At 40.7% G+C, this 12,955-nt stretch overlaps 1 protein-coding gene across 1 annotated transcript; it reads left to right on the forward strand.

Moving 5' to 3' along the window:
* Positions 1–190: 190 nt before the first annotated feature.
* Positions 191–9,859, forward strand: LOC113064052 (protein FAM53C-like). The gene is made up of 5 exons (XM_026234570.1): positions 191–637; positions 4,014–4,216; positions 4,314–4,371; positions 5,408–6,252; positions 8,640–9,859. The coding sequence occupies exons 3-5, from the start codon at positions 4,365–4,367 to the stop codon at positions 8,913–8,915; spliced, it is 1,128 nt and encodes a 375-aa protein (XP_026090355.1). The 5' UTR covers positions 191–637; positions 4,014–4,216; positions 4,314–4,364; the 3' UTR covers positions 8,916–9,859.
* The last annotated feature ends 3,096 nt before the right edge of the window (positions 9,860–12,955 follow it).

Genomic DNA, 12,955 nt, shown 5'->3' on the forward strand with positions numbered 1-12,955 from the left:
AATAAACGCTAAATTAGAATTATTCACAAAAACGTGGGAAAATCCCTTCCGAGTTCACTACAACTCCCATGATTCCGAGTGTCCTATTATCTCGGGATCGGCTCAGTCCAAAGAGAGTCGAGTGGCCTCCCTGAACTGTATTGTTTGGCACCTCCGGGTTTATATTGTTCATTTATTCACCTCATAATATATGCTCCCATCTACCAAATCCCACACAACATCTTCCACGCGTTTGTATGAAGGCAGCTTTAAGATGAACCTGAGCCCGTCTATGCCCTGAATGTTATTTACAAATTCCTCCATAGAAGGGACGCTCTTATTTGTCCCTAGTGGGCGATGGTGAGACGACACTCGGTATCGACCAAGCGTGCAATTGCAGACCAATCCTCAATTTTACACGATATTTTAAATCATTTCTGTCGGTTTTCGCTTATGATCCAGCGTGTTATTTCCACGGTATGTTTTCGTTAAGCAGAGCGGTCGGGAAGTGTACACAGATTTATTTCCAGGCCAAAGCGAGGACAGTGTAGACAGCTAAAGGCGACCTGCTTTAGCTTGTACCGAATCGGCTGAATCTCTCAGTTGAGAGCAACATACAAGACCTGGGGTTTAATCGACCACTTTTGGTTGACTCAAGGTAAGCTATTATCGTCAGAAAATCCTCCTTGCGTCTAAATTTAAATGCGGTGTTATTCATGTGATCGGTAGTTTCACTGCAGTCAGGCTCGTTGTGCACGGCTTTACAGCTAGAAATCGGTTCGTGGGGCAGAACTGCTTTTCATAAACGTGTGTAAACATATCTGCAGCACATGGCAGGGATGCAGTCATTTGCTTTTGCAGACTGGCGAACAAAACGAGCTTAATGTGACGGGAAGACATTAGAAATCGTTATTTCTTTAACAGGCCTGTTTACAGCAGCGAGTTACTGCACGGTGTCCTGACATTTTATCCTACCCTGTCAGATTTTCCTACGCGGGTTTACTGCGCACGCGCACATCAATATCGCGTGCTTTGTCTCATGCTAAACAACGATATTTAATGTATCTGCATGACTGTAAGGGTAGGTTTAGGGCTGGGGTAGTTGTAGACTTTAATAAAAACGCAATCTAATTGGTAGAAAATAATATTTATTGTTGGTTTCCTGTAACTGTATCCATTTTAGCTACAACCGCGAATATAACACATAATTACTGTATTTGCAGTACTGTAAGGGTATGATTAGGGTTGTGATAGGTGTAGACATTAATAAACCATAACTTTACAGTAGAATTTTCGTTGTGGAATTGTACTACCCACTGTTTTGGTGGGAGGTAGGAAAATCTGACAGCGTAGGACAAATCGACAGAACAACGGATCGGCTGTTCCTGATTGGCTTGTCATACAGTCTGTTGTTTTTAATTATCATGAAATGAATCGCGATTTATTAAAATCTAAATGTAGAATTAGAGTTTTAGATTTGGGGTGTTATATCCCAACGTAATCTGCAAAATCGCGCAAACAGAGCACAACCGGTGCGCGCGATAAAACCGCGTTCGGCTTCCAGTGCTTATTTATAGTCTCAATTCATTCAGCGTGCAATAGTCAATATACGCTTAAAGTGGATGCATGCTTAGAATGGCTAAATTTGGCAAATGCCCCGTGCAAACCTTACGCGCACGCTTTAGAAATGTAACCCAGTGGCCTAAGTTACCCCGACCTTCAGCGCGATTTTATGTTAATGAACTAATAGGTTTCGATGCGTTTGGGAAATGTGTATATATATTTTTATCTAAGCAAATGATTTGAATTGTATACCAAGGATATGCTGTGCTACATGTCACGCTTAATGTGCTTATAATGGAGATGACAGGCAGGCTCCCCCTCCCCCTCCATCGCCTCCATCAGCGTGTTACCAAGGCAACGGCGGAACCGAACCCGAGTCTACTCGTGACCGCCGTGAAACGTCATCACTAGCGACGCTTCTTCACTTAAATCGGAGACTAAATCAATGAATTGGGGTGTACCTCACTTACTAAATTATAGGTTTGCAATCTTGTAGATACCTCGGACCTCTATATTTGTTTATCCACCTTTTTCGAGGGACCCCCAAATCCTTTTTTTTTTTTTTTTTTTTTTATAAATACTGTATTATGTCAGATATAGCTACTTTAGTTTCTATTATTTGGTTGCTTTTCTACTCATTTATTTATTTATTTATTTATTTATTATTATTATTTTAATGAATAGTTTTTCTCTAAACTTTCCACTTTGATCACATTTTACTGATACTATTATGCATACAAAACCTTATACAACACTGTTAAGAATACTAAGATAAAAGACAAACCATTACTATCAGTGTATTTAAAAAGTGTCACTTTATTTAAAACTATATAATCACATTTTTATATTAGTGCTTCCAGTATTACAACATCAATATTGTAACTTATTTGTAACATTTGAACTTTTAAATTAGGGCAATATTTTGTCATTGCAACATTTAAGTGCAACCTTCACTAACAACTGCAATTGGATTTATATTGTACACCTAAATTTATTGTTATCCCAGCATGTTAACTCATTCTGTGGTCACACTCAACAAAACTGGATTATTGTGAATTCATATATTAATAATAGACACTTTAAAGATAACGTGTCAGATCTTTATGTTAACATACTTTACTAGTATAGCCTTTTGTTTTGGAGCTTTGATGCAGCCATCATTTTATGGTGCAAACTGCTCCAATCATGTGACAGTTTGCACTTATTGCACTCACCACATGCCACTGCAAATATTTAATTGAGACCCATTGTTTCCATATTTGCAGGAAATGCACTATAACATCAGTCAGTAAGGATTGTAGAGCTTTTTCAATGAAAACCTTTGTTGTGACTGGTGGGAATAAAGTGGTAAACCGTAATAAGGATACTTCAAAAGAGAAAATAAACAACAACTGAGTTTAAAGCACAAGAATATTGAAATATTGAGTAGAATTTGTTAACATTCTGGTCTTGTAAGATCATAAACGCATTAACAAACAATTACAATAAATTAATTGCCAGATTAAGCTAGATTCAAGAAGTCTTTTGAGAAAAATCCTGTTCTTTTGTGTATTTTGGGGTTTCGCAATCCATTTTTTTTGTCAGTACTTTGAATACATGCAAGTCAATCACCTTAAATACAGTGTTTTTACGGTGTGAAAGTATGATGTCAGCAGTTTTTGAGTACTTTGGGCACTTATTAATCAAAGGGAATTTTATATGTTCGCTGTAGGCAGTGGATAGTTAATAAAGACTCTCATGCCTGCTTTATAGAGAATATTGTTTGTACTATGAAAGTAGTGGAGGTAAAATTATAGTTTATTTTTCCACTGTATTTAAAACATTTTCAGAATGGAGATGGTGAGTTACTGTTTGATCCTACCTTTTAGCATATTTTGCATTTGGTATAGTCTTTTAAATGTTTAAGCCAGGCAAAAATGTATTTGTGCAACCTCTTGCAAAGTTTAGTTACACAGGAATTTATAGTCTTCCTTGTAAACATGACTAGTCTTACATGTGAGTGCAACTGTAGGGCTACACCTTTTTGAATGAGACAGGAAATTAAAAAGCATTTTTATTTGCAGTAGAGATTCAGGAATAATTGGCAGTTTTGGCAATTGTATTATTTTTTACAATTTCAGCAGCTAAGGAACTCGAGTGGTTTGCATGAAAAGCTGCTTTTATTAAACATTTACCATTTTGACTTTTGTTTGTTTTGTTTCACCATTTTGTATGCTCCTGAATTTAGAACAACCAAATGTGTCGTTTAGTGTTCACGTGCATTTATTTTAATGGCTCATATCATGAGAAATTTAATTTTTCTTGATCCTTTGAGTGAAAATCATTCATGATAACATATTGTGATTCAAAAAACTAGTGGAAAGTCCAAAAGTTTAGCTAAAGGCCAAATAAAACATGGATGTTTTTTATCATAAGAAATAATAAAACTTATTTTATATCTAATATTTTCTTTGACTTCTTCTGTGTCCCAGGTGAGGTCGTCATCATGGTTCCTGAGTGAGATCCAGCGAGCAGCGTGTCCTGGATGTTTGGTGGACTGTGCTTCAGTTTTATCTAGTGCACATCAGCCTCTTTCCCCACCTTTCCCTCCTCCGATTTGCCATGCCATGGTTTCGTTAAATGTGAAACAACAACTTTGTCCCAGCATCAACAATAACCACTGGACAGCAAACTGGTAACACTTGAGTTGTGGATCTCAACACAGATTTGTTTCACTTTAGCATGTATTAATTGTCTCTTAAAGTAATCAGTTTTCTCGTTACTTCTTTCAGTCTCTACTTCATCGTCAGAGCCCTGAATCCAGCCGGCCCACAGATGGATTGATGCCTGGTATGTAACTTTTCTCTCGAGTATATGGAAATTAAGCATTGGTTTATGAGTTTCATTACTGAAATTGTGAAAATAATATACACATTAATGTTTTACCTTTCAGTAACAAAAAGTGAATTGTACTCTGAAATAATTTAGCTCCTTAATTTGGGTGCAGAATGGAGTTTCAGTTGAACATAAAAGAATTACGTATGGGGCATATCATGGGTTTTCTAAATAACAGCTGCTAGTTTAAAAAATGCTAGGTAAACCATGTAATTACATAATTGAAACGTACTCTACTGTTTAAAAGTTTGAAAGAAATTGATACTTGAATGTATTTTTAATTTTTATTTCAAATAACTGCAGACCAAACTCTGAACAGCAGTGAATAGAGGAAATCATTATTATGTAAATACGGATATTGTGTGTATTGTGTGCTACAGTATATGTTATATAATATGCATAAACATAAATCTGCCCCCTTGGTTAGTATACAGCATATTCCATGCTGTAGTAGAAATATCAAATGGTATAGATTTTGCTTACAAATATGCTATGAGAGAAATTTGAATAACTGCTTTGTTAATTGCACATTAGAGCGAAGAAACATGAACATACAGATTAAAACGTATCAAGGAACGATTTGTTATTATGGTGTGTAATGTGACACGTTCCTGTTTACAGTTGCGGAAGAATGCCACTTGGACCAGTTTCTGTTTTAGAATTTGTTGTTTGTAATAAATCATATTTTTGGTTTGTGTCCAAATTTCAAAAGCTGCAGTGATGACGTATTTTTGTTGGCCAACCTGGAAGTTAACGTCACCCTGGTTCCTTTGACAAAAACACCTAATTTCAGCCATTTAACCAAAAACAAAAAAAACGATTGGCTTCAGGATTATGGAACCTGAAGGGCTAGAATGCTTGATTCTGGGTTTGGACCTACAAAAACAACATAATACGCCCATCTCTAAAGTCTTCCAATATCTTCTAAAGCCTAGATGTTGAGGACCACAGAAGGTTATTAACTCCTAAAACTCTGTCCGTCCTCTTTCAGAGAGCAGTTACTGGCAGCTCTGCCCTACTTCGAAGGCCAGTCTGCAGGGGGTGCTCAGCTCCAGCTTCCCCCCCGGCCCCGTGCCCCTGGGTCCTCCAGAAAGCCACCTGCCGGAGGGGGATGCCCTGAACCGTCCGCTCGCCCCTAGCACCTCTGTGACGGACCTGTCTGTTCCCGGGCCTCCCCCTCCCCCCCCGCCACCCCCCAAACGCCACTGTCGTTCGCTGTCTGTACCAGAGGACCTTTCACACTGCCGGTACACCTGGCGGCCGAGCGCCTCCAAGGTCTGGACACCAGTGAACCGCCGATGCCACAGTGGAGGGGGCGCGGGGGGGCCGTGTCCACTGCGTGCCCCCAGCTCCTCGCTCAACTCCTCGCTGCATTCTTCTTCCAGCCCCACTTTCTTCAGTCTGGCACTTTCCCCAGATTCCCCACTACCGTGGATTTTCCCCTGGGACCCGAGTGACGGTGCCGGAGGTGGTGCCTGCTGCTGCTTCTTCCCATCGCCGTCCTCATGCTCCTCCTCCCCCTCACCGCTCCACCCTCCGCCTCCACCGCAGAGGCGCTTCTCCCTCTCTCCCGTGCTCATCCGCGAGGCTGCCGCCCAGTTCTTGCCACCAGCTCCGGTGCCCCCGCAAATCACATCTCACCCTCCGGCGGTGCCCGCCTCGCCTTCGTCCGCCTGCAGCACTCCGTCTTCGGTGCGCCGTGCTCTTCCTCCTCAACTTCCACGGTGCCATTCTCAGCCCTGCGACCTGCTCCTGCTCAAACCTGGCCTAAAGCGCCGCAGGGACCCGGACAGACCATGTGCACGGCCTGTGCTAGATTTTGCCAAAATGACACAGGTATGCTCTTCCTTATCATTCTGAAGATACAGTTACTAGAGCTACTGTTATGAAAGAATGTTATTTTGAAAGCATGAGGCTTGGAGTGAAATGGAAAAGGAAAGGTGGCAGTTGACAGTACAAAAAAGAAAAGGAGAGATTATAAAATATGGTATTAAAAATAGCATTCAGAGTAGGGATGGGTATTGATATAGGTTTTCTGATTCTATTTGATTCAGTTTATCCAACTTCTGCTGCATACATACAGTACACTCATAAAGAAATCAATATTGTATATTTGCAGTAAATATTATTGAACATTTGTGGAACAACAAATTTTGTGGAAAAGATAATCACAAAAGTAATTTTTTGTGTAAAATGTATTAAAATTTTACACCTCTACCAAAGTTTGTACTATATTATGTTTTGATAAATAAAGAAATTAACTTAACTTGAAGCATTTTCATTTAAAGGCGCACAAAGCAATTTTTGCGAAACGATGTTGATATTTGAAAGTGCCAAAACAAACATGAACGTAACCCAACAGGACCACACCCCTATTTTGATAATTCCGCCATGGCAGCGACGGTGGCAGAATTTGCTATGCCTGGTGGCTAGGGCTGCACAATTTATCGAATGTGATTAATCACGATAGTCATGCGCATTTAGTCAGTTAAGCTGGTTATGTGATTAGCAGTAAATAATGGAGAATTGCAAATCATGGAGCAGCATTTACTACACAGAGCCGTAGTTCTCTGACAAGCTATGCAAAATTGCGTTCATAATCGCAGAGAAAATAATTGTAGGATTTTTAAATGTACGAAATGGATCACGATAATGACAGCTGTTTGCGCATCATCTCTGAACTGCGGCTCTGTGTAGTAAATGCTGCTCCATCTGAGAGCACATGAAAATACCACATTTAATAACATGGTTTAACTCCTTAATTCACTTCATAACATCAGTCGAGTGTCTAAAATAAATACTTCTGTAAGTTGATGTGGCTTATTAAACAGAATAATTAAGACACAAATTTTCATTGTATTCTAAGCTATATCAATTAGCATTTCATTATAGATATACTTTATTACAATGAAAATTATAATAATAAGAACTCCGATAAACCATATATAACCGTAGCCGTGTGTAATTTGTCACACTGAATCAATGAAAGCAGTTAAATCTTCTGTTTACTCAGCTGCAGCATTTTCTGGATTTCTTCTTCGAGGCATTTTGGCCTTTGGATGAAGATAATCGCGATTTATTGCCTTTGTGATTTCATTTTGATTAATTGTGCAGCCCTACTAATGCATGACTGCCAACCTCAAAACACAATAGAAACTTTTATGGATTTAAGGTTATAATGGGGATAACATTGGTTTAATGTAAACTATGATGATGGTGTCTACTGGTATTTGATGGATTCTATTGGTTGGATGTAATCTGGCAGATAGGAAACAATAGAACAACAGTATTTTATATTGGAGTAATGTTCAAAACACACTACAAAAAGTTATTTTGTGATAACAATATCTGTAAAAAAAAAAAAAAAATACAAATAAAAAAATAATATAAAAATCTTTTTAATTACCAAAGATTATCAAACCTTTAGCTCAACATATATTTGGTCATTTCAATGGTTCTTAATTTGATTAATTATTATTAGAATATACTTTTTGGTGTTTTTGCCAATCAAAGATCTGCCATATTTCCTGGTGGATGTTTAGAAAAGTGTTGTAGTGTGTGTGTTTGTGTCATCTATTGGTTCAGAGGAAAATTAAAATAAAATTAGCTTTTTATTATTATTTCTAAAGTTCACCACATGCCACTTTTGTCTTAAGAGTATCTTGGTAAAATAAGTATGTTCTGGTGTTATTATAAAAGTTCAAGGTTTAAGAGTAGCGTTGTAAAATATGTGTGTATATGTACAATTTGGTTTGAAAACCACTAATTGTAGAAAGAATATAATGAAACAAATTGATTTAATGGGTTTTGCTTCTGTTCAGATATGCAAACATTTCTTATAAACTGATGAGAATTGTCATCACATTTAGTACGAGAGATTTGGTTCCCTATGATCTGCAACTCAGTGTGGTGTTGTTGTACAGCATCTCTACAGGGTTATGTTTTCATCATGTTTATCTTGCCAGCTTCACACTGAAAACTTTATCAAAAAAAAAAAAGTAAAGTAAATAGCTGCTAGCTGTAGCATTTTCAATTAGACCACAACAAGAAACAACCATTTGATGCAGAAACTTCTACTTGCTCTCAAAGTCATTTTATATGGCCGAAAACTTAAACATATGATTGTATATCAAAAAATTGCATGGAAAAGCTTAAAAGTCTCTTAAATTGTTGTTTTGCCTGTGTTTTGTTGTCACTAAACTGAAGTAACTTTATGTTTTTAGACTCGAAGCACAGACCCTCTCAGTTATATGGAACGTGGCAGACTGGCCTGTGCCGGGGACGTCTGTATGGGCCTAGAGCCTTTTTTTGGAGACTTCAGAGGCTCATGCTCACCAGCTGAAGGCCTGGGTAGGACGAGTATTGGGCCGTTAAGTGAAAGTGACGAGGAGGAGGAGGAGAGAGAGGAGGAGGACCCCGAAGAGCGTGACGGGGGACAAACTAGCGTGTTTGAAAGGGATTGTACTGAACTAGATATCAGCCTCATTGAGGAGAACTGAAAGTTATCCGGGAAGATCTCCTTTCCCCCGTCATCTCCACCGCCAGCATTCAGCTCTCTCTGCACCACCTGCTACTTTACACTGGCAGGCCTCTCAGGAACCCTGCTGCCCTCGCACGAGGCACACAGGCGTAGACGCCCATTAATGAAGACATGCCGACTACTATCATATGCAGGCAGTCAAAGACACAGACCCGTTAACATTGTACATTCCAGAATGAGTTGCTGAGACATTCTGAAGGATGCAAATATTTCAGAAAGGAGCTTTATGTGTATCGGACGTCCTCTTAGAAATCATCTTCAAACTGACAGAACGGAACTGGAGGCCGACACCTTCCCGCTTCTTTCTTTTCTCGTCTTTCCTCTCGACTTGTTTTGATAGTAAGAATAGACTTTCTTGGATGACGGTTATAAATATCAATGTTTTGTTCAGTTGAAAAATAAAAGGGCAGTACGACAGCAGTATTTACTCTGCAGACCTTTATACTTCCTGACGAAGGTCTATCTAATTCAACATAAGCCTTAAGAAGCCTGTTTTTTTTCCTTCTTCCTCTTAATCAAAAGATTCCTCAAGGAAATGAATTGTGTACTGTAGCTGTTGTTCTGTTCTTTTTTTTTTTCTTCTTCTGCAGTCTCTCTCTCTTTTTTTATCTGTACAATGCATTCCTCTGAAATTGAAATGTGTATACATTTATTAATGCACTGTATTTGGGACATTTAGAAAGAAACAATGAAAGCAACCACTGTATTCTGAAGGCACATTGTTATACTGTATTGTACAGCCGAGTATTTGTTCAAATAAGTGTAAAGATGGTAGCTTGAAGGTTGGAGACAGGCTGTTTCTGTCATTTAGAGATTTTTTTTTTTTATTATTGTATGTGTGATTAAATTCAGACTCAGTTTATGTAAAAAAATAAAGTTTATTTGAAATAACAGGAGTTGAAATATTGACTCGAGTTGAAATAATTAGCAGCACGCTAGCAAAATGGTAGAAGCAAATGAGTGACTCGAATCTGTTGGACTGTTGATTCTAATTTCCTTTATCCATGTAATATTTTACTGCCTTCCGCTGTTTATTTTCACAGTGGCAACAGATGTCAAATAATCTAGTTTTAAATGAAGATTATCTGGGATTTCCGGCACGTTATAAAATGCAGTGTCACATGTGTTATGATGGTAAATGTCCCACTGCGGGAAGTTGTATGTCATGTGAGTTGACACGTTTTGTATATATTTCATATAAATTGCTCATGTCACATAAGTTATTCATACAGTTTGATTTAAATCACATACTTTGTTTTAGTTTCTAATAAATGTACAAAATTGCTGTTTGATACTTTGGGCTTCAAATAGTAAATGGTGGGCCACAAAGTATAACTCCTTTTTCAGATGTTACTTACATGGTGAGTTTATCTTTCAAATGAACACACAGTCGTAAATATAAACTGGTAAAACGAGAGGCTTAACTTTTTTAGAATGGAAGCGTAATTGGAATTGTTAATATTTCCAGATTAACACGTTTTCCTTGGTAATTTTATGTTTTATGTTAAAGGGATCATATGATGTGATTTCAAGTTTTCCTTTCTCTTTGGACTGTTACAAGCTGTTCGTGAATAGATGAGAACATACTCGGTTACTAACGTAACCTCGGTTCACTGAAATACGGGAACGAGTACTGCGTCGAAGACGCATATGGGAAAACCCCCTTTTTTCTCCTGAACTGAAGCCTTATTCAATCACGCAGTGAAACTGCACAGCCATTGGATCGTGCAGTGTTATTAAAACAAACCAATGGCTTGGCAGCGGTGCTGCATGAACCTATGGCAGCGAAGCCCGCCAAAGCCCGCCGAAATGGGCGGGGAATCTGGCTATATATTGGCCGCTTCGCCACAGGAATTCAGGTTACTTCGACTGAAGCGATGACTGAGTTGTGCAGCCTTTTTAGCATGGCAAGGAACGCAGTTCTCGTTCCCGTATTTCAGGGAACCGAGGTTACGTTAGTAACCAAGTACGTTCCCTTTCAATACTTCACTCGTACTGCGTCGAAGATGCATATGGGAACCCAGTTCAATCACGCCATGCTAAGAAGGGAGGACGACCAACGCAATCACACTTGATTTGTTAAACCAAGATATGACAATAGCAACTAGGGGCAGAATAAGCTCAATGAGGTTACGTCTGGCCTAGCCTGATCATCCCGTGTTCGTATCGCCTCAGTACCCAAGGGACCGAGTGCATACGAGTAGAGTTTGAGCCTTGGGCAAGAATGGCCAAGAGCATGCAAATGAGGAACAAGAAGGTGACCTTCACACAGAAAGTACCCTAGCATGAAGCGCCGGGACGTTTAGATTGTAAAATCTAGCAAATGTGGACAGCGAGCTCCAGCCAGCCGTCTCACAAATTTCTGCGATAGTCACACCACTAGACCATGCCCAAGACGAAGACACTGCTCTCGTCGAATGGGCTCTTACTCCTATTGGGCTTTGCTGGCCCAGAGAAGAGTAGGCTAGCTGGATTGCATCAACAATCCACCTTGAAAGTCATTGCTTAGAGACCGGTAACCCTCTGGTGCGGTTCCCAAAGCATATGAAGAGCTGTTCTGATCGTCTTATTGGCACAGAACGCTCTATGTAGACTTTTAGAGCCCTCACTGGGCAAAGTAGATTTAGCCCTGGATCCTCCTCTGTGTTTTGTAACGCAGAGAGGGTGACCACTTGTGCTCTAAGGGGTGTGGAGAGCACCTTTGGCACATAGCCATGCCTCGGTTTCAGGACGACCCTCGAGTCGTTAGGCCTGAATTCTAGGCAATTAGGGCTTATCGAAAGTGCTTGCAAATCGCCCACACGCTTAACAGACGCTAGTGCTAACAGCAGAGCGGTCTTTAGCGACAGGGCTTTAAGGCCTATGGACTGTAGCGGTTCAAAGGGGGCCCCCTTCAGGGCTCTCAGCACCGTGGGCAGGTCCCAAGAAGGGACGGTGGGAAGGCAAGGCGGATGAAGCCGTCTGGCACCTCTCATAAATCGGACAACTAAGTCGTTTCTGCCCACCGACTGGCCTGCTATAAGGGCGTGTGGGCAGTCCTGGGACAACGCGTCCTTGATCTTGGAAAAATATATTGGGCAATGAGAGTTGTCTTTTGAGGCAAAGAGGTCTATTTCCGCTCTGCCAAAGACCTCCCATATCTTCTGAACCATTTGCGGGTGGAGTCTCCACTCTTCTGAGGAGACTCTGCTTCTTGACAGCATATCCGCGCCCTTGTTCAGCTTGCCCGGAAGATGCACTGCTCTCAGAGACCCCAAATTGCTTTGGGTCCATTCCAGCAGTCGCGACATTAGTCTGAAGAGACGCGTCGATGACAGCCCACCTTGGTGATTTATGTAAGAGACCACCGTCATGCTGTCCGATCTGACCAGCACGTGGTGGCTCTTTAGGTCTGACAGGAAGCTCTGGCAGGCTCGTTGAACTGCAATCATCTAGAGGCAGTTGATGTGAAGCCTGCTCTCCTCTTTCGACCATTGGCCGAAAGCGGGTTTCCCTTCGCACAACGCGCCCCAACCCTTGTTGGACGTGTCTGTGGAGATCACTTTCCTTCTGCAAACCATACCAAGTGGAGCTCCCCGTTCCATCCATTGCATGTTCCTCCAAGGGGTCAGGGCCGAAATACAGTCCTGACTCACCTTGATATTCAAGCGTCCGTGACGCCATGCATGAGGTGGAACACGTGGTTTCAGCCAATATTGGAGGGGGCGCATATGTAGCAGCCCGAGCTCAAGCACCGGTGATGCCGCCACCATAAGACCCAGCAGCTTCTGGAATGTCTTTAGGGGTCGAAAAGCACCTATTTTGAAAGAGGCCGCAAGTCGCTGTAGAGCCGCAGCGCGCTCCTTCACCATTGTTGCCCTCATTGTCACGGAGTCCAACACTGTTCCCAGAAACGATATCCGTCAGCTGGGGGACAGTGAGCTCTTGACAAAATTCACCCTGAGCCCCAGGCATTCCAGATGGCTGAGGAGCACAGTTCTGTAACCCAATGCCTCCCCC

Source organism: Carassius auratus, chromosome 46 (genome assembly GCF_003368295.1).
Source record: "Carassius auratus strain Wakin chromosome 46, ASM336829v1, whole genome shotgun sequence".
NCBI classification, from domain to species: Eukaryota; Metazoa; Chordata; class Actinopteri; order Cypriniformes; family Cyprinidae; genus Carassius; species Carassius auratus.

Coding starts and splice junctions, on each gene's coding strand:
- LOC113064052 (XM_026234570.1), top strand. Junction 6,253..8,639: donor ATTTTGCCAAAATGACACAG/GTATGCTCTTCC, acceptor TTATGTTTTTAG/ACTCGAAGCACAGACCCTCT.